Below are 27583 nucleotides of genomic sequence, written 5' to 3'. Positions count from 1 at the left end.
AACTTTCTTTTGAGTAAATTGAATACTAAGATAAGTTTGATGCTTGATAATTGTTTTGAGATATGGAGGTGATAATATCAAAGTCATGCTAGGTGGGTGATTGTGAATTTGAGAAATGCTTGTGTTGAAGTTTGCAAGTCCCGTAGCATGCACGTATGGTTAAAGTTGTGTAACAAATTTGAAACATGAAGTGTACCTGGCTTGTGCATCCTTATGAGTGGCGGTCGGGGACGAGCGATGGTCTTTTCCTACCAAACTATCCCCCTAGGAGCATGCACATAGTACTTGAATTTTTGATGGATTCTAAATTTTTGCAATAAGTATACGAGTTCTTTTGACTAATGTTGAGTCCATGGATTATACGCACTCTCACCTTTCCGCCTTTGCTAGCCTCTTCGGTACCGTGCATTGCCCTTTATCACCTTGAGAGTTGGTGCAAACTTTGCCGGTGCATCCAAACCCCGTGATACGATATACTCTATCACACATAAACCTCCTTATATCTTCCTCAAAACAGCCACCATACCTACCTATTATGGCATTTCCATAGCCATTCCGAGATATATTGCCATGCAACTTCCATCATCATATTCATGACATACATTACTTTTGTCATATTGCCATTGCATGATCATGTAGCTGACATTGTATTTGTGGCAAGGCCACCATGCATTATTCTTCATACATGTCACTCTTGATTCATTGCACCATCCCGGTACACCGCCGGAGGCATTCATATAGAGTCATATCTTGTTCTAAGTTTCAAGATGTAATCCTTATGTTGTAATCAATAGAAGTGTGATGATCATCATTGTTAGAGCATTTCTCAAAAGAAAAGAAAAAGAAAGGCCAAAAAAGGCCAAAAAAGAGAAATGCCCAAAAAAAGGGGAAAAAAGAAAAAGAAAAAGGGGCAATGCTACTATCTCTTTTTCCACACTTGTGCTTCAAAGTAGCACCTTGTTTCTCATGTAGTAAGTCTCACATATTGTGCTTCAAAGTAGCACCTTGTTCCTCATGTGGTGAGTCTCATAAGTTGTCTTTTTATACTAGTGGGAATTTTTCATTATAGAACTTGGCTTGTATATTCCTGCGATGGGCTTCCTCAAATGCCCTAGGTCTTCATGAGCAAGCAAGTTGGATGCACACCCACTAGTTTTCTTTTGTTGAGTATTCATAGCTCTAGTGCATCCGTTGCATGGCAATCCCTACTCCTCGTGTTGACATCAATTGATGGGCATCTCCATAGCCCATTGATTATCCTCGTCAATGTGAGACTTTCTCCTTTTTTTGTCTTCTCCACACAATCCCCATCATCATATTCTATTCCACCCATAGTGCTATATCCATGGCTCGCGCTCATGTATTGCGTGAAGGTTGAAAAAGTTTGAGATTATTTGAGTATGAAACAATTGCTTGGCTTGTCATCGGGGGTATAGAAGTTGGGAACATCTTTGTGTGACGAAAATGAAGCATAGCCTAACTATATGATTTTGTAGGGATGAACTTTCTTTTGCCATGCTATTTTGAGAAGACATGATTGCTTTGATTAGTATGCTTGAAGTATTATTATTTTTGTGTCAATATGAACTTTTGTCTTGAATCTTTCGGATCTGAATATTAATATCACAATTAAGAAGATTTATATTGAAATTATGCCAAAGTATCACTCCGCATCAAAAATTCTTTTTTATCATTTACCTACTCGAGGACGAGCAGGAATTAAGCTTGGGGATGCCTGATACGTCTCCAACGTATTTATAATTTTTGATTGCTCCATGCTACTTTATCTACTGTTTTGGACTATATTGGGCTTTATTTTCCACTTTTATATTATTTTTGGGACTAACCTATTAACCGGAGGCCCAGCCCAGAATTGCTGTTTTTTGCCTATTTTAGTTTTCGAAGAAACGGAATATCAAACGGAGTCCGAACGGAATGAAACCTTCGGGAACGTGATTTTCTCACCGAACGTGATCCAGGAGACTTGGACCCTACTCCAAGAAGTGCCAGAGGCGGTCACGAGGGTGGAGGGCGCCCCCCTGGGCGCGCCCCCTACCTCGTGGGCCCCCTGTTGCTCCACCGACGTACTCCTTCCTCCTATATATACCTATGTATCCCCCAAACTATCAGAACAGGAGCCAAAACCTAATTCCCCCGCCGTAACCTTCTGTATCCATGAGATCCCATCTTGGGGCCTGTTTCGGAGCTCCGCCGGAGGGGGCATCCACCATGGAGGGCTTCTACATCAACACCATAGCCCCTCCGATGAAGTGTGAGTAGTTTACTTCAGACCTTCGGGTCCATAGCTAGTAGCTAGATGGCTTCTTCTCTCTTTTTGGATCTCAATACAATGTTCTCCCCCTCTCTCGTGGAGATCTATTCGATGCAATCTTCTTTTTGCGGTGTGTTTGTTGAGACCGATGAATTGTGGGTTTATGATCCAGTATTATCTATGGAAAATATTTGATTCTTCTCTGAATTCTTTTATGTATGATTGAGTTATCTTTGCAAGTCTCTTCGAATTATCCTTTTTGGTTTGGCTAACTAGATTGGTAGTTCTTGCAATGGGAGAAGTGCTTAGCTTTGGGTTCAATCTTGTGGTGTCCTTACCCAGTGACAGAAAGGGTTGCAAGGCACGTATTGTATTGTTGCCATCGAGGATAACAAGATGGGGTTTTTATCATATTGCATGAATTTATCCCTCTACATCATGTCATCTTGCTTAAGGCGTTACTCCGTTTTTAACTTAATACTCATGATGCATGCTGGATAGCGGTCGATGAGTGGAGTAATAGTAGTATATGCAGAATCATTTCGATCTACTTGTCTTGGACGTGATGCCTATATACATGATCATTGCCTAGATATGCTCATAACTATGCTCAATTCTGTCAATTGCTCAACAGTAATTTGTTCACCCACCGTAGAATACTTATGCTCTTGAGAGAAGCCACTAGTGAAACCTATGGCCCCCGGGTCTATTCTCATCATATCAATCTCTATCGCTTTATTTACTTGCTTTCCTTTTACTTTGCCTTTTACTTTTTACTTTGCATCTATCTATCGAAAATACCAAAAATATTATTTATCATCTCTATCAGATCTCACCCTCGTAAGTAACCGTGAAGGGATTGACAACCTCTAATCGTGTTGGTTGCGAGTAGCTATCGTTTTGTGTAGGTACGAGGGACTTGTGCGTGGTCTCCTACTGGATTGATAGCTTGGTTCTCAAAAACTAAAGGAAATACTTATGCTACTTTGCTGCATCATCCTCTCCTCTTCGGGGAAATCCAACGCAGTGCTCAAGAGGTGGCAGGGATCATAAGATTATTCATGCTAGAAACTTCCGTGTGCAACCACATGCTATTATGGGCTCTAGCATAGTTGACTAAGTCGTGCGAACTCTTACAGTGGTAGACTAGCAGATGTAGGGGATGTAGGTTGGTACGGTCTACCCATCGTAAGGTGCTAGCGCTTCTGAAAGACTATGTCTCGGTCATCCGTTTCTCAAACACCATGTAGTGCGAGAATCCCAACGGAGGAGATCGAGTCATGTGGGGAAAAGTGTGCAACCTCTGCAGAGTGTATCAACTAATGATGATTAGCCGTGTCCCCGGTTATGGACGTTTTGAGTATCTACTACTTGGATTATCATGTGAATCTCATCACGTTACTCTAATTAATATTGTTGGGTTTGTTTAATGATGATGTTACTTAATTGGGATTGAGAATGCTGTCAACCATTCTCAATGTTTAACAACCACCATGATAGTTAAATAAATGTATTCCTTTGTTGTAGGAAAAAATTGGCTTTATGCAAAATTGTAACCATAGAGCTTTCCACCAGCCATATATGCATGTAGTATAGCTTTATTCTTTCATTACTCTCTATGTGTTACTTTGCCAGCATATTCCATGTGTTGACCCGTTTTCGGGCTGCAACGTTCATGTTGCAGACTTTTCAGACGACGAGTAAGATGCCTTAGGATCGTGGTTCTATACTCAGTGATGCCGTTGGAGTTGATGGACTCACTTATCTTCCAAGCCTTCCGCTGTTATCGTCATTAGATGGCCTTAAGCCATATTTATTGTAATAAGTTCTCTTTGGAGACATTCGATGTAATAAGTGTGTGATTGCTACTCTGTTATAAATCCTTCAAGTATTATGCGTGTCAGCATTATTGATCCAGGGATGACACTGATGCACAGAGATCGAACCGTTTGAGGTCTGGTCGCTACAGGTTCCGGCTCAGGTTTAGGTTCAGGTGTGGATGCTTGGGCTCGATGAGCATACACCGCCTTCGGGGTGACAAGAAATTTTTCTGCAAGCAAATCAAACAATAGAGGCGCAGGCAAAATAATAGTCTCATTGTGTTTCTTATTAAATCTAAGGTTATACAAGAGCATCTTCTCTTCGTTGTCAACAATAAACGTGTGGGCTACCATGCTCTTGTAATCTAAAATGTGAGGAGGCAATTTTGTCTCCTCTTTCTCATAGTGCCTAATAGGTATCTGAAAATGTCTAGCAAGACGTGAAGCATAGATACCTCCAAATATGGGGCCTTTTGTACGATTCGGGCCTAGCCGTTTAGCAATGACGGCACCCATACTAAAACTATTATCTCCAAGCAAGGCATGCTGAAGAAGGATAATATCAGTAACACTAAAGTTTCCACTATTTCCACGACCAATCAAGCATCTACTAGCAAATATGGAAAAGTAGCGTAAAACAGGAAAATGTATGCTAGAGATTTTTGCCTCGGAACCCTTCTTTGGCTCCTCTATAGCTATAGTGTTAACAAAGCCATCCACATCCTTACGATGGGGTTCCTCTAATTCTCCCTCATAGGGTATCCTACATACCGCGCAAAAATTACGTAAAGACATTTCTCTGAATTCATCGTATAAGTGAAATGATACTGAAGGCGGTGACTTCTGAGGATAATAATAAAAATTTTGCACAAAAGTATTGGTGAGTAAGAGATACCGATCGATCCGGTCTTGGAGGAAACTGGTGAGGCCTGCATTCTTGATCAAAAGAATAAAAATCTTCATGAATTCCAGCTTCTTTCAAGAAATCATCGCATGGCCATTTACACGACCGTACTTCCGCTAAGCGAGGAAGATTATACTTGGCTTTTTCCTTCTCTTTAGCTTGTTTTTCCTGAGAGCCCTGGCTAGAAGAGCCCCTCAAAAGTTTCCTTAACATTTTCTGAAAATTTCTAAAATTTTAGTAACTTCAAAATAAAAGTGAATAAAACTAAACAAGATTGATAGCAACTACTCCTACAAGTGCCTAAAGCCTATATCATGCATTGGAATTACTTGGGACCACATAAATTCAACATGCAAGCTCCAAAAGATGGTCACCTATGCAGCAAAAATTTGCAATGAATAAAGCATTAGAACAAAAACTAATTGGACCAATGGAGGAGTCACATACCAAGCAACAATCTCCCAAAGCAGTTTTGTGAATGGAGCTTTGAGCAAGGATTTCGAAAATCACAGCAAAATGAGCTAGAACTCATGCTTGAGCTGGATGGGGATTTTTTTGGGTAGACGATGAAGTGTGTGGGTGCTGGCATAAGTGGAGGGGGGCCACCAGGGGCCCACGAGACAGGGGGCGCGCCTAGGGGGTGGGCGCGCCCTCCACTCTCGTGGCCTGGTGCTTGCCCCTCCTGCAATGATTTCAGTGCCTAAAATCCTCAAATATTCCATAAAAAATCATACTAAATTTGCATGACATTTGGAGCACTTTTATTTTCGAGATATTTTTTAATGCACAGATAATTCAGAAAATAGACGGATAATGCTATTTTTGCTTTATTTATTCTAAATAACAGAAAGTAAAAAGAGGGTATAGAAGGTCATGCCTTCTAGTTTCATCCATCTCATGATCATCAAAATGAATCCACTAACAAGGTTGATCAAGTCTTGTTAACAAACTCATTCCGAATAACACGGAACCGGAGAAATTTCGAATAACGCTAAGTTACCTCAACGGGGATACGAAAATCCCCAATAATAAGAATATCATACTTTTTCTTGACAGTAGGGAGAGGAAATTCAAAACCTCCAATAATGATAGTTGGAACTTTTCCAATAGAATTGATGCTGTGAACTTGAGATTGTTTCCTCGAAAAGTGTACTGTATGTTCATTACCATTAACATGAAAAGTGACCTTTGTTGCAATCAATAACAGCCCCTGTAGTATTCAAAAAGGGTCTACCAAGGATAATAGACATACTATCATCCTCGGGAATATCAAGAATAACAAAGTTCGTTAAGATAGTGACATTTGCAACCACAACAGGCACATCCTCACAAATACCGACAGGTATAGCAGTTGATTTATCAACCATTTGCAAAGATATTTCAGTAGGTGTCAACTTATTCAATTCAAGTCTATGATATAAAGAGAGAGGCATGACACTAACACCGGCTCCAAGATCACATAAAGCAGTTCTAACATATTTTCTTTTAATGGAGCATGGTATAGTTGGTACACCCGGATCTCCAAGTTCCTTTGGTATTCCACCCTTAAAAGTGTAATTAGCAAGCATGGTGGAAATTTCGGCTTCCGGTATCTTTCTTTTATTTGTGATGATATCCTTCATATATTTAGCATAAGGATTTACTTTAAGCATATCAGTTAAGCGCATACGTAAGAAAATAGGTCTAATCATTTCCACAAAGTGCTCAAAATCCTCATCATCCTTTGTCTTGGATGGTTTAGGAGGAAAGGGCATGGGTTTCTAAACCCATGGTTCTCTTTCTCTACCGTGCTTCCTAGCAACAAAATCTCTCTTATCATAACGTTGATTCTTTCATTGTGGGTTATCAAGATCAACAGCAGGTTCAATCTCTACATCATTGTTTTTGCTAGGTTGAGCATCAACATGAACATTATCATTAACATTATCACTAGTTTCATGTTCATCACCTGATTGTGTTTCATCATCAGAAAATAGAAATATCATTGGGATTCTCAGGTGTGTCTACAGTAGGTTCACTAGAAGCATGCAAAGTCCTATCGTTTTTATTTTTCTTCTTTTTAGAAGAACTAGGTGCCTCTAAATTGTTTCTTTGAGAATCTTGCTCGATTCTCTTAGGGTGGCCTTCAGGATACAAAGGTTCCTGAGTCATTCTACCAGTTCTAGTAGCCACTCTAACAGCAAAGTCATTTTTATTATTTAATTCATCAAGCAAATCATTTTGAGCTTTAAGTACTTGCTCAGCTTGAGTAGCAACCATACAAGCATATTTGCTAATGAGTTTGAGTTCACCTTTAACTCTAGCCATATTATCGCTCACGCGTCCTATCTTGAAAGCATTATTCTTTAACTCTCTACCAACATAATCATTAAAACTTTCTTGTCTAGTCATAAAGTCATCAAATTCATCTAAGCATGGGCTATGAAATTTAGTAGAGGGGATTTCAACTTTATCATATCTATAGAGAGAATTTACCTTTACTACCTGTGTCGGGTTATCAAGACAATGTGGTTCTTCAATAGGCGGTATATTAAGACCATGTATTTCTTCAATAGGAGGTAAATTCTTAACATCTTCAGCTTTAATACCTTTTTCTTTCATTGATTTCTTTGCCTCTTTCATATCTTCAGGACTGAGAAATAAAACACCTCTCTTCTTTGGGGTGGGTTTAGGAATAGGCTCAGGAGTTGGCTTAATTGGTTCAGGAATTGCCTCAGGAATTGGCTCAGGAAGAGTCCACTTATTTTCATTAGTCAACATATTATTCAATAGTAATTCAGCTTCGTCGACTGTTCTTTCCCTGAAAACACAACCAGCACAACTATCCAAGTAGTCCTTGGAAGCATCGGTTAGTCCATTATAAAAGATATCAAGTATTTCATTTTTCTTGAGAGGATGACCAGGCAAAGCATTAAGTAACCAGAGAAGCCGCCCCCAAGCTTGTGGGAGACTCTCTTCTTCGATTTGCACAAAATTATATATTTCCCGCAAGGCAGCTTGTTTCTTATGAGCAGCGAAATATTTAGCAGAGAAGTAATAAATCATATCCCGGGGACTGCGCACACAACCAGGAGCAAGAGATTTGTACCAAGTCTTAGCATCACCCTTTAACGAGAACGGAAATATCTTAAGGATATAATAATAGCAAGATTTATCATCATGACTAAACAAGGTAGCTATATCATTCAACTTGGTAAGATGTGCCACAACAGTTTCAGATTCAAGGCCATAAAAAGGATCAGATTCAACCAAAGTAATAATCTCAGGATCAATAGAGAATTCATAATCCTTATTAGTAACACAGATAGGTGAAGTAGCAAAAGCGGGGTCAGGTTTCATTCTATCATTAAGAGACTGCTGCTTCCATTTAGCTAATAACTTCTTAAGATCATATCTATCATTGCAAGCAAAGATAGCTCTAGCAGCTTCTTCATTTATAACATAACCCTCAGGAACAACAGGCAATTCATAATCATTGGGAGAATTTTCATCATCACTATCATCACTAATAGCATCTTCAATAATCTCATTCCCCCTAACTCTAGCAAGTTGTTCATCAAGAAATTCACCTAATGGCAAAGTAGTATCACGCACAGAAGTAGTTTCATCATAAGTATCATGCATAGCAGAAGTGGCATCATCAATAACATGCGACATATCAGAGTTCATAGCAGTAACAGGTTTAGGTGTCGCAAGCTTACTAACAACAGAAGGAGAATCTAGTGCAGAGCTAGATGGCAGTTCCTTACCTCCCCTCGTAGTTGAGGGCAAAATCGTAGTTCTGTCGTCTTTCAAGTTCTTCATAGTGATCAACAGATATAAATCCCAAGTGACTCAGAGAATAGAGCTATGCTCCCCGGCAACGGCGCCAGAAATTAGTCTTGATAACCTGCAAGTGTAGGGGATCGCAACAGCTTTCGAGGGTAAAGTATTCAACCCAAATTTATTGATTCGACACAAAGGGAGCCAAAGAATATTCTTGAGTATTAGCAGTTGAGTTGTCAATTCAACCACACCTGGATAACTTAGTATCTGCAGCAAAGTATTTAGTAGCAAAGTAATATGATAATAAAGGTAACAGTAGCAAAAGTAATGTTTTTGGGTTTTGTAGTGGTTGTAACAATAGCAATGGAAAAGTAAATAAGCGAAGAACAATATGTGAAAAGCTCGTAGGCAATGGATCAGTGATGGATAATTATGCCGAATGCGATTCCTCATGTAATAGCTATAACATAGGGTGACACAGAACTAGCTCCAATTCATCAATGTAATGTAGGCATGTATTTCGTAAATAGTCATACGTGCTTATGGAAAAGAACTTGCATGACATCCTTTGTCCTACCCTCCTGTGGCAGCGAGGTCCTAGTGGAAACTAAGGGATATTAAGGCCTCCTTTTAATAGAGAACCAGAACAAAGCATTAACACATAATGAATACATGAACTCCTCAAACTACGGTAGTCACCGAGAAGTATCCCGATTATTGTCACTTCGGGGTTGTCGGATCATAACACATAATAGGTGACTATAGACTTGCAAGATAGGATCAAGAACACACATATATTCATGAAAACATAATAGGTTCAGATCTGAAATCATGGCACTCGGGCCCTAGTGACAAGCATTAAGCATAGCAAAGTCATAGCAACATCAATCTCAGAACATAGTGGATACTGGGGATCAAACCCTAACAAAACTAACTTGATTACATGGTAAATCTCATCCAACCCATCACCGTCCAGCAAGACTACGATGAAATTACTCACGCACGGCGGTGAGCATCATGAAATTGGTGATGGAGGATGGTTGATGATGATGACGGCGATGAATCCCCCCTCTCCGGAGCCCCGAACGGACTCCAGATCAACCCTCCCGAGAGAGATTAGGGCTTGGCGGCGGCTCCGTATCGTAAAACGCGATGAAACTTTTCTCTCTGATTTTTTCTCCCCGAACATGAATATATGGAGTTGGAGTTGAGGTCGATGGAGGTCCAGGGGGCCCATGAGACAGGGGGCGCGCCCAGGGGGAGGGGGCGCGCCCCCACCCTCGTGGACGGGGTGTGGGCCCCCTGGTCTTGATTCTTTCGCCAGTATTTTTTATATTTTCCAAAAAGTGCCTCCGTGGATTTTCAGGACATTCTGAGAACTTTTCTTTTCTACACATAAAACAACATCATGGCAGTTCTGCTGAAAACAGCGTTAGTCCGGGTTAGTTTCATTCAAATCATGCAAGTTAGAGTCCAAAACAAGGGCAAAAGTGTTTGGAAAAGTAGATACGTTGAAGACGTATCAACTCCCCAAGCTTAAACCTTTGCTTGTCCTCAAGCAATTCAGTTGATAAACTGAAAGTGATAAAGAAAAACTTCTACAAAATCTGTTTGCTCTTGTTGTTGTAAACATGCAAAGCCATCATTCAGGTTTCAGCAAATATTATGAACTAACCATACTCATAATAACACTTAGGTCTCACAATTACTCATATCAATAACATAATCAGCTAGCGAGCCATAATAATAAAACTCAGATGACAACACTTTCTCAAAACAATCATAACATGATATAAAAAATGGTATCTCGCTAGCCCTTTCTGAGACCGCAAAACATAAATGCAGAGCACCTTTAAAGATCAAGGACAAACTAAACATTGTAATTCATGGTAAAAGAGATCCAGTCAAGTCATACCCAATATAAACCAATAGTAATGAATGCAAATGACGGTGTGCTCTCCAGCGGGTGCTTTTAATAAGAAGGGTGATGACTCAACATAAAGGTAAATAGATAGGCCCTTCGCAGAGGGAAGCAGGGATTTGTAGAGGTGCCAGAGCTCGATTTTAAAATAGAGATTGAATAACATTTTGAGCGGCATACTTTCACTGTCAACGCAACAACTATGAGATGGCTGTATCTTCCATACTACATGCATTATAGGCAGTTCCCAAACAGAATGGTAGACGTTTACACTCCCCCAACCACCAACAAGCATCAATCCATGGCTTGCTCGAAACAACGAGTGCCTCCAACTAACAACAACCCTGGGGGAGTTTTGTTTAATTATATTGATTTGCTTTGATCTTTTTGGATCATGGGACTGGGCATCCCGGTTACCGGCCCTTTCTCGTGAATGAGGAGCGGAGTCCACTCCTCTTGAGAATAACCCACCTAGCATGGAAGATATAGGCATCCCTAGTTGTAACATGAGCTGCTCGAGCATACAAAACAGAATTTCATTTGAAAGTTTGGAGTTTGGCATATGCAAATTTACTTGGAACGGCAGGTAAATATCGCATATAGGAAGGTATGGTGAACTCATATGGAACAACTTTGGGGTTTATGGAGTTTGGATGCACAAGCAGTGTTCCCGCTTAGTACAGGTGAAGGCTAGCAAAAGACTGGGACGCGACCAACTGAGAGAGCGATAACAGTCATAAACATGCATTAAAATTAATTCACACCGAGTACAAGCATGATTAGGATATAATCCACCATGAACATAAATATCATGAAGGCTATGTTGATTTGTTTCAACTACATGCGTGAACATGTGCCAAGTCGAGTCACTCAATTCATTCAAAGGAGGATACCATCCCATCATACCACATCATAATCATTCTAATAGCATGTTGGCACGCAAGGTAAATCATTATAACTCATAGCTAATCAAGCATGGCACAAGCAACTATAATCTCTAAATATCATTGCAAATATGTTTACTTCATAATAAGCTGAATCAGAAATGATGAACTCATCATATTTACAAAAACAAGAGAGGTCGAGTTCATACCAGCTTTTCTCATCTCAATAAGTCCATAATGTATCGTCATTATTGCCTTTCACTTGCACGACCGAACGATGTGTATAATAATAATAGTGCACATCAAAACACATAAACTCATAATATCGATCGTCACTGAACGTTAAGCGTGCAGACCCTACGGGTTCGAGAACTATGTAGACATGACCGAGACACGTCTCCGGTCAATAACCAATAGCGGAACCTGGATGCTCATATTGGCTCCTACATATTCTACGAAGTTCTTTATCGGTCAAACCGCATAACAACATACGTTGTTCCCTTTGTCACCGGTATGTTACTTGCCCGAGATTCGATCATCGGTATCTCAGTACCTAGCTCAATCTCGTTACCGGCAAGTCTCTTTACTCGTTCTATAATGCATTATCCCGCAACTAACTTATTAGTCACATTGCTTGCAAGGCTTATAGTGATATGCATTACCGAGAGGGCCCAAAGATACCTCTCCGACAATCGGAGTGACAAATCCTAATCTCGATCTATGACAGCTCAACAAGTACCATCGGAAACATCTGTAGAGCACCTTTATAATCACCCAGTTATGTTGTGACATTTGGTAGCACACAAAGTGTTCCTCCGGTAATCGGGAGTTGCATAATCTCATAGTCATAGGAACATGTATAAGTCATGAAGAAAGCAATAGCAGTAAACTAAAATGATCAAGTGCTAAGCTAACAGAATGGGTTAAGTCAATCACATCATTCTCCTAATGATGTGATCTCGTTTATCAAATGACAACTCATGTCTATGGTTAGGAAACCTTAACCATCTTTGATTAACGAGCTAGTCAAGTAGAGGCATACTAGTGACACTATATTGTCTATGTATTCACACATGTATTATGTTTTCGTTTAATACAATTCTAGCATGAATAATAAACATTTATCATGAAATAAGGAAATAAATAATAACTTTATTATTGCCTCTAGGGCATATTTCCTTCATCTTGTCGGTCTCATCCTTATATGCATGTGTTTCAAATTTTGGATACCTTTAAGGTCCAACATGGGGGCAAATCATTCACCTCGAGTCATTTTTGGATGAAAAAAATGCCCAAAGTTTAAGGAGCAATATACGACCCAAAAAAAAGATGGAGGGGGGCTCATTGGTCATTGACCCAAGTGAAGGTGAGAAAATACTAAGGGGAAAGACCAATTCCAAGGTGGATGCAAAGCGTGATGCTACACTCGCCTTGCAAGAAACTTTGAAGGGGTTCATGATTCAAAAAGAGGTATCAATCGAGAAAAGGGAAGAGAGAAAACGCCAAGAAAAAGAGGAGGCGATGGAGACCTTATTTGACATACAAAAGTAGAAACTCGAGATCGATGAGGCCTACCCTAAAAGAAGAGATCAATGAGGGAAATTCCCGGTCAAGACTCAAGAGCCAAGGAGGCAGAGCTTACCCTAAGCTCAAATGAAGTGGAGATCATGGGGCCGACTTGAGCAAGATGTCCCTAAGAAAAAAAGTTTGACTCAAGAAGAAGCAACAATTAATGTTTGAGCGAGATGCGTGATCATCTTATGTTTGTTCGTTTTGCAAAACTGATGCATGAACCATGCTCAAGATGCGATTATTTTGAGGCAATGTTGTATGCCGACATGACATATGGGGCTATGAAAAAAAACTTTATTTTGATATCTACTTACTATCTTTGATGATAAAAATATGTTTGTTGGAAAAAAACCTGTCGAGACGGATCAAGTGAGTCGACCGGTTGTGTGTACTGCCAAGGGAACACGTGGCAAGGGACGAACGCCAGCCCCGACCCAAACGGATAAAGAAAACAGACACATTGCTTATTCGTTTGGGTAAGTGTGGAGTTGCCCTGACCCCTTAAACCTTCTCCTAGTTTCAAAATGTCAAATTTGTAAAAAAAATGTTCAGCTAGCAAATCCCTTAAGGCCAACTCCACCGCACGACCCCATCTTGTCCGGGTGCGTCCGTTTGGGGTAAAACGGACGAATAGCGCGGCCCGGCGCGCTGCCTCAAACGGACAAATGTCCGGAATCTGTCTGTTTTCGACCCATCCCCGGCCCAAAGTTGCGCTCGGTTTTGGGTGAAACGGACGCGCGCGGACGGCCGCGACGCACGCCCTTGTCCCCCCCTCCCGTGGCCCGCCTGTCGGGGACACTAGCAGTCCCTCCCTCCCAATGCTTCAACCCTCCCTCTCCCGCCCCGCCCCGCCGCCGGCGCCGCCGCTATTCTTCGGCCGCCTCCGCACCGCGCAGCCCCCGACCGTCCATACCAAACCACGTGTAGACATGGCCGCCACGACGCTCGCGCTTTCGCCGTAGTTTTGGCCATTGATCGAAGGAGGTTTGGCCGTCGCCGTCTTTGCTGGTGGCAGAGGAGAAACGACCACCGGCGACGTACCACAGCGGCCGCAGCAGCTTCCGACGGCTCCAGAGCGGCCAGTAGCCGGCCGGCAACCACCCTTGCTGGGTCGAGGTGATCATCGCGACCTCTTCGCCACCACAACCGCAAGGTGTTCGACATTTTGCCCACAAAGGTATGGACAGTGGAGACGAGTTCTTCTTCCACCACTTCCTTTGTTCATCGGACGATTCGTCGTCGGATGATGAAGATCTTGTGGTGGCTGCACTGGTCGTTCACGACCACATTCAACGGCAGCTTCCTCGGTATAGGGGGTCAGTCCCTGGGCGTGCTCCCAACCTGAACCGCAACAGGGAGAGAGGCCACGCCCTGCTCTATGCTGATTACTTTTCCAACAAACCGCTCTTCAAGCAGGATAAATTCCGTCGCCGTTTTTGAATGGCAAGGCATGTGTTCAATCGTATTCGAGAGGGAGTGGTTGCTCATGACCCATACTTCGAGTGCAAGACGGATGCCCTTAGCAAGCTTGGGTTCTCCTCTTACCAAAAATGCACCGACGGCCGTCCGCATGCTTGCCTATGGAATTTCAGGCGATCTGGTGGATGAGTACGTGCGTATGAGCGAGACAACATGTCTGATGTCAATGTACAAGTTCTGCCAAGCTGTGATCGAGATGTTTGGCCCAGAATACTTGAGGCAGCCAACTGCCGCTGATACAGAGAGATTGTTGGCGACCAACGCAGCTAGAGGCTTTCCAGGCATGCTTGGCAGCATAGATTGTATGCACTGGGAGTGGAAGAACTGTCCATTTGCTTGACAGGGCCAGTACAAGGGGCATGTCAGCGAGTGCACTGTCATATTAGAAGCTGTGGCATCGCAGGATCTCTGGATATGGCATTATTTCTTCGGTATGGTAGGTTCTCACAATGATATCAACATGCTGCAACGTTCTCCAGTCTTCGCGAGGCTTGCAGAAGGCCGCTCCCCACCTGTCAACTTTGAGGTCAACGGGCACCAGTACAACAAAGTATACTATCTAGCTGATGGTATATATCCTCAGTGGTCAACTTTTGTGAAGACAATCTCGAAGCCCGAAGGTGAGAAGAGAAAGAGATTTGCCCAAATGCAAGAGAGTGCTAGAAAGGATGTGGAACGTGCTTTTGGTGTGCTTCAATCCCGATGGGGCATCGTTCGATACCCTGCACTGTCATGGGATGAAAGAAAGCTTTGGGAGGTGATGACTGCTTGTGTGATCATGCACACCATGATCGTCGAGGACGAGCGTGATGACAGTATCTTCGACCAAGGATTTGACTATCAAGGTGACAATGTTGAGCCCCTGCATCAAGAACCGGCCACGTTTGATCAGTTCTGCCAGTTCCATCGTGAGCTACGTGATTGGCACACTCATAAGGCTCTTCAAAATGACTTGGTTGAGCACGTCTGGGAGCATTTTGGCAACCGATAGATGTATTGGTTCGTTTTATGTTCATCAAAACAATTTTGATTTGGTTGTAAAACTATCTTTATTAGAGATGATTTTGATTGGGTTGTAAAACTATTTTAATTTTCAAACAATTAATATTTAGACGTGCAAACTTGTTTTCATATGAAAATATGGACATTTTTAGACCTGACAGATGAGATGGGGCAAAAGGATGCGGCCGTGCGCCCAGCATCCCAGAACAGGCCCGGACACGACCCCCTGTATAAACGGATAGAATCCGGAAAAACGAACATCCATTTGGATCGCGCGATGGAGTTGGCCACTAGCTCAGCCTCACAAATCTCGCCCTCTTCGTCACTTCCTCTGGCCCCGCCGCAGGCCGCGTAGAGAAAACGGAAGCGACCAAACGCTCTCCTCGCCGCTTCGCACAGACACATCCGCGCGCACACACCAGCTAGCAGCCGTGGTTGCATCCTTCCAGGGTTCGGCGCAGGAGATGGAGGAGGGCGCTGCCGGAGGAGGAGGGGGTGGGGGCGGCGGCGTCGCCGTCGCCGGCGATCGATCGAGCTTCGTGATCGGCCTCATCGAGAACCGAGCCAAGGAGGTCACGCCTTAAACCCCCCTCTTCACCCCCCGCATTGCTTAGTCGGATCGTCGATTTCGCCCCCGCGCCTTCCATTTCGAACGTCCCCATCTCAGTGCCCCGCCCGACCCGTGTCTTCCCGGGGTTGCCGCGGATTGAATCGAAGGAATTACCTCGGTTTGGCATGCCAGTGCGATGTTTCCCCTTCGGATTTGCTCAAAATCTTCCGGCCGGTGATTTGTTTAGGGTTTGGAGGGTCTTTGGGTCGAATATTAGTTTCAGAACGATTGCTGCACGATAGCTCTTCTGCTGCATTTGCCGTCCCGACTGAATCGAAATCGAAACCGTGTGATATGATGTAAACTGCACCCGCACCTGGCGAACAGATTTTTAGTACTTTCCTGATGTTGCAGTAACTCATAAACAGATTTGGGCGGTAATTCCTAGAAGTTGCTTTAATCTCCGTCCAGAAATGCAGACCCTATTTGATTTCATTTGCTTTGACTGATATTCTGTTTAACCGCCACAGAGATAATCTCCTATGAACTACTCCATCTGTAACTTAATACTTATAAGACGTTTTATGTTTGGGACACATAAGTATATGAATAGTATGTAACTAAAATGATTTCCTTCGTCTGTATAGTTCATTTTTTGGCGTTTGTCTGACTGTTTATTTACAAACAGCATTTTCTGATCTCCATACACAATTCACCAAATTAAAATTCGATATCCAGGCGTAAAATGTATCTTCTATTTTTAGAGGGATCTTTGTGTGTTCACCGCATCCCATGTCACATAATTGGTTGCTGCACCTGCAAGTGTTGGACATTTGTGTTTTTTTATGCGTGGATATATAGAATTGAAGTGCACCTTAGGCTGATATAGTAATGAATCTGATGTTGGCAACTAAAGGAAATGCTAGTAAAAGCAAAGCAGAGAAAGCCGGTCTTCATCTTCGAATTCATGAACAGATACAGTTTTGCTACTTTGCCAGAATCTGTTTACAGAAAAATAAAAATGTTACAGGTTGGTGTTGCGGCATTTGATTTGAGATCAGCCTCACTGCACCTATCTCAGTATATCGAGACGAGCTGTTCATACCAGAATACGAAGACACTACTGCATTTCTATGATCCGAATACTGTAATTGTGCCCCCAAATAAAACTGCGGCAGATGGTATGGTTGGAGTTTCAGAGCTGGTTGATAAAAATTACCAAGCAAGCAAAAAGGTGATACTCTTATGACATTTTATCTATATTTTACAGAAGGAAAGAATAATAGCGTTCTACTCTTATGAAAAGCTCACTTTGTAGGTCACGATGGCACGTGGTTGCTTTGATGATACCAAGGTATTATGTTTTGTTTCCACTTACTGGGACATCTATTCTTTCAGTTATCGGGTTAATGAGACCCCTTAATATCACTCATGTTCCCTTTATCTGTAAGGGGGCGGTTATGGTAAAAAATCTGTCGGCTAGAGACCCATCTGCACTTGGTTTGGATACTTACTGCAAGCAGTACTATCTTTGTCTTGCTGCGGCCTCTGCAACAATTAAGTGGTAAATATGCTCAACACTTGAGAGTCAAAGACATCATTAGTTTGAAGTTTTCCCTCTTCATGATTAACCCACACCAATGGGAGTGAATTTGTCATGACATGTCTCCCATGCATATAATACAGCATTGTATCAAGTATCAGTCTGACCCGAGTTACTATTGTATACCATCACTATGAACCAAGCTGCCATATTTATGACCTTATTATTGAGTTTAATCTATGGCTGAATCAAGACAACTAATTACAACTCTATGAATAGTTAACTAATTTCAAAAAGTGCATGTGTTTCCAGATTTAGTTACAGCTCTTTTGTTGATGTTTGCACCATTTGATAGTGGTCTTGTCCTAACACTTTCACCTTCAGTTGACGATACTCATTTTAGATAATGGTCCTGAAAATTGATTGCTGCATGATTCATTTAAAGGGATGCAATATTCAAGCTGAAACTCCATGAGCAATTGAAGGAAAAAAATTCGAACATTTTTTTGAGAAAACACAAAGCTTGTGCCTTGATGCATTGATAGAAAGAATATAATTTACACAAGCCTGGGACTAGGCAGCACAACTGACCACTCGAGACATGACCACAACCGACTGCCGCTAGACATACATTACAACCGAAGCAACCTAACAACCCCCGGCCTCAATGACATCGTGCGCAACAAACCTACCAAACCCTCACCACAGAAATAGAGAAGCCATCTCCACAAAGAAGGGCAGAGTTGGGACATTCCTACATTGGAGGCAGCAAATCAATGGCGCCGTGGGCTGCTACGCGTCACACATGTCTCAATGATGTCCGCCACATCTCACACACCAGCAAGCAGACCAGATCCGCCGTGGCCCAATCAGAAGGGCGGCGGGGGGGGGGGGGGCTGGCAGTCCTGATAGGGTACGGAAGACATCACACCGACACAACTTACGCCCACAACCGTTAACCAATACTAGTCAAAGTGCTTCCATGCGACCAAGACGCTACAACACGGGATCCTTTGCTGCCTGTTGCCCATGCCACCCACGGTAGCCGTACCGACACATTGCTGGTGTACCTAGGACCTTCCTACTACATTCGAGGCATATGTTTTTGCCAGCTAGTGCACCAACCGGGCATCAGAACTCCAAAAATAACACCTCCAGTATGTTGTGAGCAGTGTTGGTCCCTTGTTTTCAGCTTCTGTTGTTCAGAGAGTTGAACATCCTATGTTGAACTCTCTGAACATATGTGCTTCAGAGAGTTGAACACCTGCTCTAACATCCGTTTGTTTATTGGTTTAATCATGTCCATCACATGTTTTTTTCACTCATTTCTTTTATGGAATCTTTCAATTTATGTTTAGGGTAAGAGTCAAGGCATGTTGCCCGCTAGCCGCACCGACACATTGCTAGTGTACCTAGGACCTTCCTGGAGGTGTTATTTCGTTTATGGAATTCTTTCAATCCAAATATCCTCCACTACCTGCTGCCCATGCCAACCACGGTAGCCGCATCGACACATTGCTGGTGTACCTAGGACCTTCCTGCTAGAGTCGAGGCATCTGTTGCCCCACCTAGTGCACCAACCGGGCGTCAGACCTCCAAAAATAACAACTCTAGTATGCCATGAGCAGTGCTGGTCCCTTGTTTTCAGCTTTCGTTGTTCAGAGAGTTGAGCACCCTATGTTGAAAGCTAGCTCTAACATCTGTTTAATTTTAATCATGTCCAACACATGTTTTTTTTCCACTCATTTCTTTTATGGAATCTTTCAATTAAAATATACCTTTAGGGTAAGATACTAATTTCTATCATTCTACAACAAGGTTACCCAGCATCACATGAGTCTTCTGACGTTATGTCTGTATCTTTTTACAGGATAGAATCAGAAAAAGGTGTTATTATTACTAACCATTCACTATCAGTAAGTTATTGGAAAATTTGCTTTACCATATATTGCACTTCTGAAGCCTCACCTATGTTCATTCTTATTAATTTACTTATTATGAACAAGTGGAAAAATCTATTGCTTGCTGTTTATTCCCCCATTGATGCCTATTTCATTCATAGGTTCTATGCCGGTTATGTGTACTTTTTTTTTGAAGAACAAATGGTATGCATACTTGAAAAATCATATGCATTGTCTTCACAAATGGGCTCTTGGAGCCACATTAATTCATTAGTGTGTTAATGGCAACAATCAGCGTATTGAGCTGTAGCTTTATGACTATTGATTGTCCATTAGATTGTACTGTATGCTGGATTGCTGCTTGTTACATGCATGCAGGCTCGCTGTCTGCGATCTTCGTATTCTGAAAGCTCATGCATGTTTCAGGGTTTAATTTTGTTTAATGGATTTTACACTTAAACACGAATCATATAGTTTTAATTTTAAAGCGCTATTTCCTTGGAAAATTTTGTTGCTGAAGCCTCGAAACAGAAGATATTAGGATTTAAGTGTCTACAGTTCCTAAGCCCACGTATGTTCCTCAAAGAGTAAGCCACCATGTTTCATTTGTTTTTTGGTATGGTTATTACTCATGTGTTGTGCTAACCTCCAAAAATGCCAGTTGAAGGCTGTTATTCTCCTTTTCTTTCTGTTATGAGCTCATGGCGTCCCATAGTTATGTTCAAAAAAACTGCATTTGCCTCCAGGTTACATTCAACGGCTCATTTGACCATATGAACATCGATTCAACTAGGTATTATTTTGAAACAACCGACCCTCAAATTCTATCAAGTAATGTAACCTGATTAATCTTGTTCATCAAAAGAGCTGGGAGAACAAGAGTTCAACAGTTCAGTTGCCATTACTGAATGGTTTGCATTCTTTGATTTGCACCCAACAGTGTTCAAACATTAGAAATAATTGACCCTCTCCATACTGAACTGTGGGGTACTAGCAACAAAAAGAAAAGTCTCTTTCAGATGTTGAAGACTACAAAGACTACGGGAGGGTATGCCTCACAACACATACTAAAATCTTACGCTAACTTTGTATTCATATCATGATGCTGTATGTTGAGTTACTAAGCACAACAACATGGCTGTCCCAGGTCTAGACTACTGAGAGCCAACTTATTACAACCATTAAAAGATATTCAAACTATCAATGCTCGGCTTGACTGCTTGGTAAGTATATTTTGCATTTACATTATAGTCTATTTGTGAGCATTACCAAATTGATCTGTAACTGGACATATACAAGAGCTCTGAATTTATGTGCGAGATTTTTGTATGTGAAATAGAAGTGGATCTTCTTATAGTGTTCATAACTACAAATCCATGTTCTTTCGTACGATTTTGCTGCATGTAACTACCGGGTCTAAAAAGTAGGAAGTTAATATGCTGTCCACCTTAGACCAGTGCTTATAATTTGTGAATATCTCTGTTTTCTTAGAAAAGAGAGGAAATACGGGGACCATGCGAATATGAACTTTGCATTTTGAAAATTACCACTGACTGTGAGTATGATATGTGGTGCGGGGCCAAAGTTCACATCTCATTGAGACATGCAGATGCAGTAGTATTTTTCATAGCTTCAACTTTGTGGTGGTATGGCTCTAAATTCCCCCTTGTGAAAACATTAGCCTGTACCTTAATATTGCATTATTTTTATATCTCAGTAAGGCGTTTCAACTTTATGCATGCTTTTGAAATTGACACTTGTGCATACTTTTGATGTTAATATCTAAATTTCAGGATGAGCTAGTGAGCAACGAGGAACTATTCTTTGGCTTGACACAAGGTCTCCGTAAATTTCCAAAAGAATCAGGTTACTCTATAATTTCTATGCCCTTCTCTTGTTGTGCTGTTCTGTAGGTAATATGATTCTCACTGATACAAAATTGCTGCATGCCGTTCTTGTGTCCTATATAAGGTTCTCTGTCACTTTTGCTTCAAACCCAAAAAGGTCACAGATGAGGTACTGAAGCCTGCCAATGGTCGAAAGAGCCAATTGTTGATATCTGACATTATTGTTCTAAAAACTGCTCTGGATGCAATACCATTCCTCTCCAAGGTGCTTTAATCAGAATCCTGGTATCTCATTTTATAGTTGAATCTTATTCTGTCGTATTTCTGCTGATTTTTCCTCACATTTCTACTAAAACTGACAACAGCTAGTTTTCAAGCATGTAATGTGTAGCCTTAACTTGCAGGTTCTGAAGGGGGCGAACAGTTTTCTTCTTCAGAACATTTATCAGACCATATGTGAAAACCCAAAGTATGGGAGCATGAGAAAGAGGTGCAGTTTTATGTGCACTTTTCCCTCACGTGTCAAAGAGAAAAAATTATATGCCCTCTATCCCTTTCTTTTGCTTAATGTGTACACATGGTCTTGTTCGATACACATATGAAAATAGGAGATTGGAAATTTAGATACCCTTAGTGTTTGTATATATCACGTTCAGTTGCTTAAAGGTGCTTTTACAACTATAGGTATATTCTTCACTGATGTAAGTTGCATTGTTACACTCAACTTCCAAGCAATATCTTAGGATGAATTATCACAAGACATTTTACCATCAGTTGTTCCAAATCTTGCTTGTAGCTAGCTGCTAGCCTATGAAATACTGATTTCACCATGCACCTGAGCAGCACAGGCAGTTGTAGTTTAGTATGGTCGAGCATGATGATACTGTTTTAACATCAAGTCTTTCCAGAGGTTTTGAATCAGTATCCCCCCCCCCCCCCCCCCCCCTTTTCATTCCTGCTATACTCCTGTCTTTTTATTTTCTTTCTTGGCTTGCATTGTCATATATCAGCATTGGCTAAGCTTAATTATATTCATGTACACTAAATAATTGTGATTTTTCACCTTCTTTTCTAATGCTTTTGTGTTCTCCTTTCTGACCCTAGAATCGGAGAAGTGATTGATGAAGATGTTATTCATTCGAGGGCTCCTTTTGTAGCCTGCACTCAGCAATGTTTCGCTATTAAACCAGGGATTGATGGCCTACTTGATGTTGCTCGTCGATCCTTCTGCGATACAAGCGAAGGTGCTTATTGTTCCATATTCATTTCTAATTTGTATAATGCATTACTGTGACATAGTATTTTGTAGCCATACATAACCTTGCCACCAAGTACAGAGAGGAGTTTACTCTGCCAAATTTGAAGATACCGTATAACAATAGACTGGGGTTTTACTTTATTATACCGCAGAGGGATATTACTGAAAAGCTTCCTAATAAATTTATCCAGGTATGTGTATGTCCCTTTAAAAATTCAGCTTCCTAATTGCATGCTAACCAATTGCAAATTCTAAACAATCAATCAGGTTGTTAGGCATGGGAAGAATGTCCATTGCTCAAGCTTTGAGCTAGCTTCGGTAAGTTTACTTCGTAGTAAGTTAATATTCTTAGGTTTTTTGGGTAACTGGGCACTAACTGCCACACTACAAAGCTTTGACCGTGCGGGTAACTTTTCTGGTTTAAGTTTCCAGTACAGTACATGTTAACCAACAAGGCTTAGCTACTTGGTAGATCTCACCCATTTTACTTTAGCTAAAAAAGGTTAAAATGTTATCTACTATAACTGGGAGTAATCTTCTTGTGAAAGCCTTGTGACTTGTATAATAATTAGCTCTTGGAATGGGAAAATCTCAGAAGAGGACTGACTTCTGGAAAAATTAAATTATACTGCATGCGAGCAGATATTTTATTTTATAAATGTGCAACCCTGACAAACATGATTATAGTGTAGGAGTACTTATTTCTTCCTACAGCTACTTAACATCATATATGTCTTCTATTAAGTGCAGCTAAATGTTAGGAACAAGTCGGCTGCTGCTGAGTGCTTCTTGCGCACTGAACTCTGTTTAGAAGGTTGCTCCAACCATTAAGTTTTGACTTCTTATTTTTCATATCACGTGTAATTCTTGCTTGAAGCCATCTTTGGAGTACTCTTTCTTGTGTTAATTTCAATAATGTACTGGTTCATCTTTGTCTCAGTTGATTGATAACCCCTCTTATAACTGACAAAAAAGAATACTTGCGTAATGTGATGAACCCATTTGTTGCACAGTGTTCACTGTCTATATTTACTGGCACCCTCCATGTAGGTAGTAGCTATTAGCTGTTGTATAACGGAGCATTATCATGCTTCTTTTTGTGTATATAACTGTATATAGATCTCCATTTTTAACTGTATCATCAATGTTCCAGTCGGACATTTATTTGCCTTCCAGGCTCTTCCGGCTGAGGAGTGTGTTGGGCTATTGGCCAAAATTTCCAGGTTGGAAAATGGGAATCGTACACCTGAATGGCTGAAAGCAATGGCTGGGGTTTATCTCACAAAATTTCAATGCAAATTAACTCCTAATGTTTTTCAAAATTTTAGAAGCTTGTGGGCAGTGGAGCACTAGATTTTTCATGCAACATTACATATTAGTACTATGCAAGTATCTCCAAGTCTCTTTCATTGTTTCAGGACTTATTAGTGAGATCAGAGAAGACATTCGTATCTTAACAATGCTCGCAGAAGTATTATGTCTTTTGGACATGATTGTAAATTCTTTTGCCTATACAATATCTACAAAGCCTGTTGATCGCTACACTAGACCGGAGTTCACAGGTGGCCTTATAACACAAAGCTTGTAATTATTTGTTTGTTTGAATGTGAATTCTTTTGTTATTAGTGTTCATGGAATCCCAATCTTTATATACTTATGTTGCTATTTTCACTTAAGCAGGTGATGGTCCAATGGCAATCAATGCTGGACGACATCCTATTCTGGAGAGCTTACATACTGATTTTGTTGTGAGTTGTTTTTATTTTTATTCAGTTCTCCTTATTTATGTTATATTTCATGATTTTCTTTATTAATTATATGTTATCACTGTCATGTAGCCAAATAATATCTTCCTTTCCGAAGCATCGAATATGGTTCTTGTCATGGGGCCAAATATGTGAGTCACATGAACATTGCTTCTAAGTTGCTTTAGCAAGCTACTGATTTATTTGCCCAAGTGTATTTAGTCCCTGCATTATCTTGCTATTACAGGAGTGGAAAAAGTACATATCTTCAACAGATTTGTCTAATAGTTATTCTTGCGCAAGTCGGCTGTTATGTCCCAGCTCAATTTGCATCACTGAGAGTGGTTGATCGTATATTTACACGCATAGGCACTGGAGATAATGTTGAAAACAACTCGAGCACGGTACGTGCTTGAAGAAAGACTTTGTACTATTAGTTTTGTCAAAATAAAAGGTGTGGTATATTGTTCTGAATGTGTTATTCTAGTTTTATCATTTGCATCTTGTGTTCACAGCATAGTGATCTGCTTGGGACAGCGATATGTATATACCTTTTCTTCCATCAGGCCTGTTATCTCATCAATAGTGTGTGAGCCAATCAGTGTGTTTAATATACTTGGAAACTGATTTACCTACCTGAAAAGTTGGACATGATTATTTTTCCTCAATAGCTGAGTGCACAGATATTCTAATTACATGGCACAGAAGAGATTCCTGTCCAGTGCACAGACTGTTGAATACAATGTATATCTTAGCTGTTCCTAATTAGCTTAATTTCTGTTTGCAGTTTATGACGGAAATGAAAGAGACAGCTTTCATCATGCAAAATGTTTCTTCAAGGTACTACGCTGCTGCAATGGAATGAAATTGGATATGTTTGACTTTGTCTTGTTTTCCTTCTGATGAATGACCATGGACATTTGAGTTACAGGAGCTTGGTTGTAGTGGATGAGCTTGGAAGAGCTACTTCTTCCTCTGATGGGTTGGCAATTGCATGGAGCTGCTGCGAGCACCTGCTATCCCTCAAAGGGTAAGAATTAGCAACATCATATGTACTGATGTGTTGTTCTTATTCGTGATGTTGAAGATGTGCCTGGGATAAGGTTGTTCTATGAGGTGGTACACACCCACACCTCCCACTAACTGAGCTAGGCTCAGTTCCATGTTATTCTGCATTTCCAGTGTCCAATTTTAGTTATAGCCAACAACTATTTGTTTTTTCTAAGGAAAATTTGATTTCTTAATCAAATAAGTAATGTCCGTCTAGCTTATAGGTACAGATAATTAGTTAATTACACCAAGATTATGCATTCTGTCCTCTTATGGCAATCTGTAAACTGTTGGTTTTCAAAATTTTCAGTATTAAGCTTAACTAGGGGATTTGTCATGCCAGATGTAGCTGGCCATGTACTTGGTTGGTTAATTTTAGTAACTGTTCATCCGTAACCCAAACTATCTGGAGTAACCTCTATTGTTTTGGTAATGAGAGGTTTAACATTTAATTATGTAGATGGTACCCTTTTTGGTGGAACAATGAAGACAGTATCCTGCCGGAGTAGTTCCTGCTATATAAAATTTATTAGTGTTGTCACGTCATTTCGATGCTTTCTTCTTCTAATGCAAAATGACATGCAGTCAGTCAGGTGCATGTTTGAGAGAATAGTAATTTAACAGTGTTGTGTCTTCCACTCATGCAGCTACACGGTGTTTGCGACACACATGGAGGGCTTGTCAGAGCTCGCAACGATGTATCCAAACGTGAAGGTCCTCCATTTCGAGGTTGACTTGAGGAATGGTCGCTTGGATTTCAAGGTAGGGTTCAATGCAAGACTCTGGGCATTTCATTTTTCGTATCTTTAACTCCGTGCTGCTGCGCCTACCGAACACCAGTTCCGGCTGAAGGATGGCGTCCGACGGGTACCGCACTATGGGCTTCTGCTAGCCAGAGTGGCCGGCCTCCCTGCTTCAGTGATCGACAACGCGACCAGCATCACTTCACGTATCACAGAGCAGGTCCAATTCTAATTATCTTCTGAGTATGATGCTCATGTTCCTTGTGTTGGTTATTGACTGGTTATTGTTCGGTTCCTGCAGGAAATGGTTAGGATGGATGCGAACTGTGTGCAGTACCAGCCGCTGAGGATGGCGTACCAGGCCGCGCAACGGCTCATCTGCTTGAAGTACTCGAACCAAGGGGACGACTACATCCGTGAAGCATTGCAGGACCTCAAGGAGAGTTACGCTGCAGGCAATTTGATATGAAACAACAGGAGATTACGTCTCCAGGAATTTGATAGAGGTCTGTTTGTAGGTCTATGGCCGCAGAGGATCCATCAGTCTTATTTTCATCTGTCACTGTAATTATATAGTATATTAGTCAAAATCCGACACTGAAAGTGGCGATAAGGGAGAGATCCCCTAACACAAAGCACACCCGGAGTCGATGTTGAGACGCGGAATAGGAGGAATCCTCCTTACAATTGCATATTTGCGCAAGAAAAGTTGTACTTTATGGAGTTACAAAATCCTGCTAAGTGATAGCCACCTTCTTACTCTTTCCCACATTGTTCCCCGAAATTCAAAGGTTTGACATGTGATGAAATTTGGCATTGGTATTTATTTATTCTCTAACATTAAAAATAATATCAAAATGTCAAAAATCAGTCAAAAATATGTAAAAATAAAATAGTCGTTAGCCACCGCATTAATCTGGGGACAATTTTATTTTTTGCAAGTGATATGTCCTGAATATTCTGCCAGTTCTCTTTATGCCATAGTCAATTTTAGAGGGGTTTTGCCTGTCAACATTTCGGCAGTTTGGAAGATGTGCTGTGCCTCCTAAGGTTCGTAATTTCCTATGGTTAATGGCTAATACTAATAAACTGCTCACTAGAGATAACAAACACAAGGAACATGAGCATCCTATAACAAGAGGCAAATTGTTCCTGACCTCTGAAGCAAAATCCTGTAATCATCTCTTCTTTGAGTGTGGTGATGGCTATGGAAATGTGGAGAACTATATCTTGTTTTACTGGTTTTGACACTTTTTTGAATCTATTTCTTGTTGGTGGGTTAGTGACAATAACCACCGTGTTCATGCAGCCGCCCTTTGGGCCTTGT

The 27583-nt window shown here is 41.1% G+C and overlaps 1 protein-coding gene across 2 annotated transcripts; it reads left to right on the top strand.

The window, feature by feature from the left end:
* The first annotated feature begins 15941 nt into the window (after positions 1-15941).
* On the top strand, positions 15942-27018 carry LOC123044238 (DNA mismatch repair protein MSH4). 2 transcript variants are annotated; one of them, XM_044466927.1, is made up of 24 exons: positions 15942-16191; positions 17200-17403; positions 17488-17523; positions 17621-17733; positions 19583-19628; positions 20360-20406; positions 20554-20661; positions 20761-20836; positions 21407-21479; positions 21580-21725; positions 21865-21950; positions 22565-22704; positions 22770-22909; positions 22986-23036; positions 23469-23532; positions 24137-24280; positions 24399-24466; positions 24557-24615; positions 24711-24867; positions 25251-25303; positions 25395-25493; positions 26161-26275; positions 26354-26476; positions 26558-27018. In XM_044466927.1, the coding sequence occupies exons 1-24, from the start codon at positions 16084-16086 to the stop codon at positions 26723-26725; spliced, it is 2424 nt and encodes an 807-aa protein (XP_044322862.1). In that variant the 5' UTR covers positions 15942-16083; the 3' UTR covers positions 26726-27018. The 2 variants fall into 2 exon arrangements, with proteins under 2 accessions (XP_044322862.1, XP_044322863.1); XM_044466928.1 differs by having other exon boundaries at positions 15961-16191; positions 17476-17733.
* The last annotated feature ends 565 nt before the right edge of the window (positions 27019-27583 follow it).

The sequence above is a fragment of the Triticum aestivum genome, chromosome 2B (genome assembly GCF_018294505.1).
Source record: "Triticum aestivum cultivar Chinese Spring chromosome 2B, IWGSC CS RefSeq v2.1, whole genome shotgun sequence".
Lineage (NCBI taxonomy): Eukaryota > Viridiplantae > Streptophyta > Magnoliopsida > Poales > Poaceae > Triticum > Triticum aestivum.
Note: the sequence above shows the minus strand (reverse complement) of the source record. Positions and strands in the feature narration are given on the sequence as shown.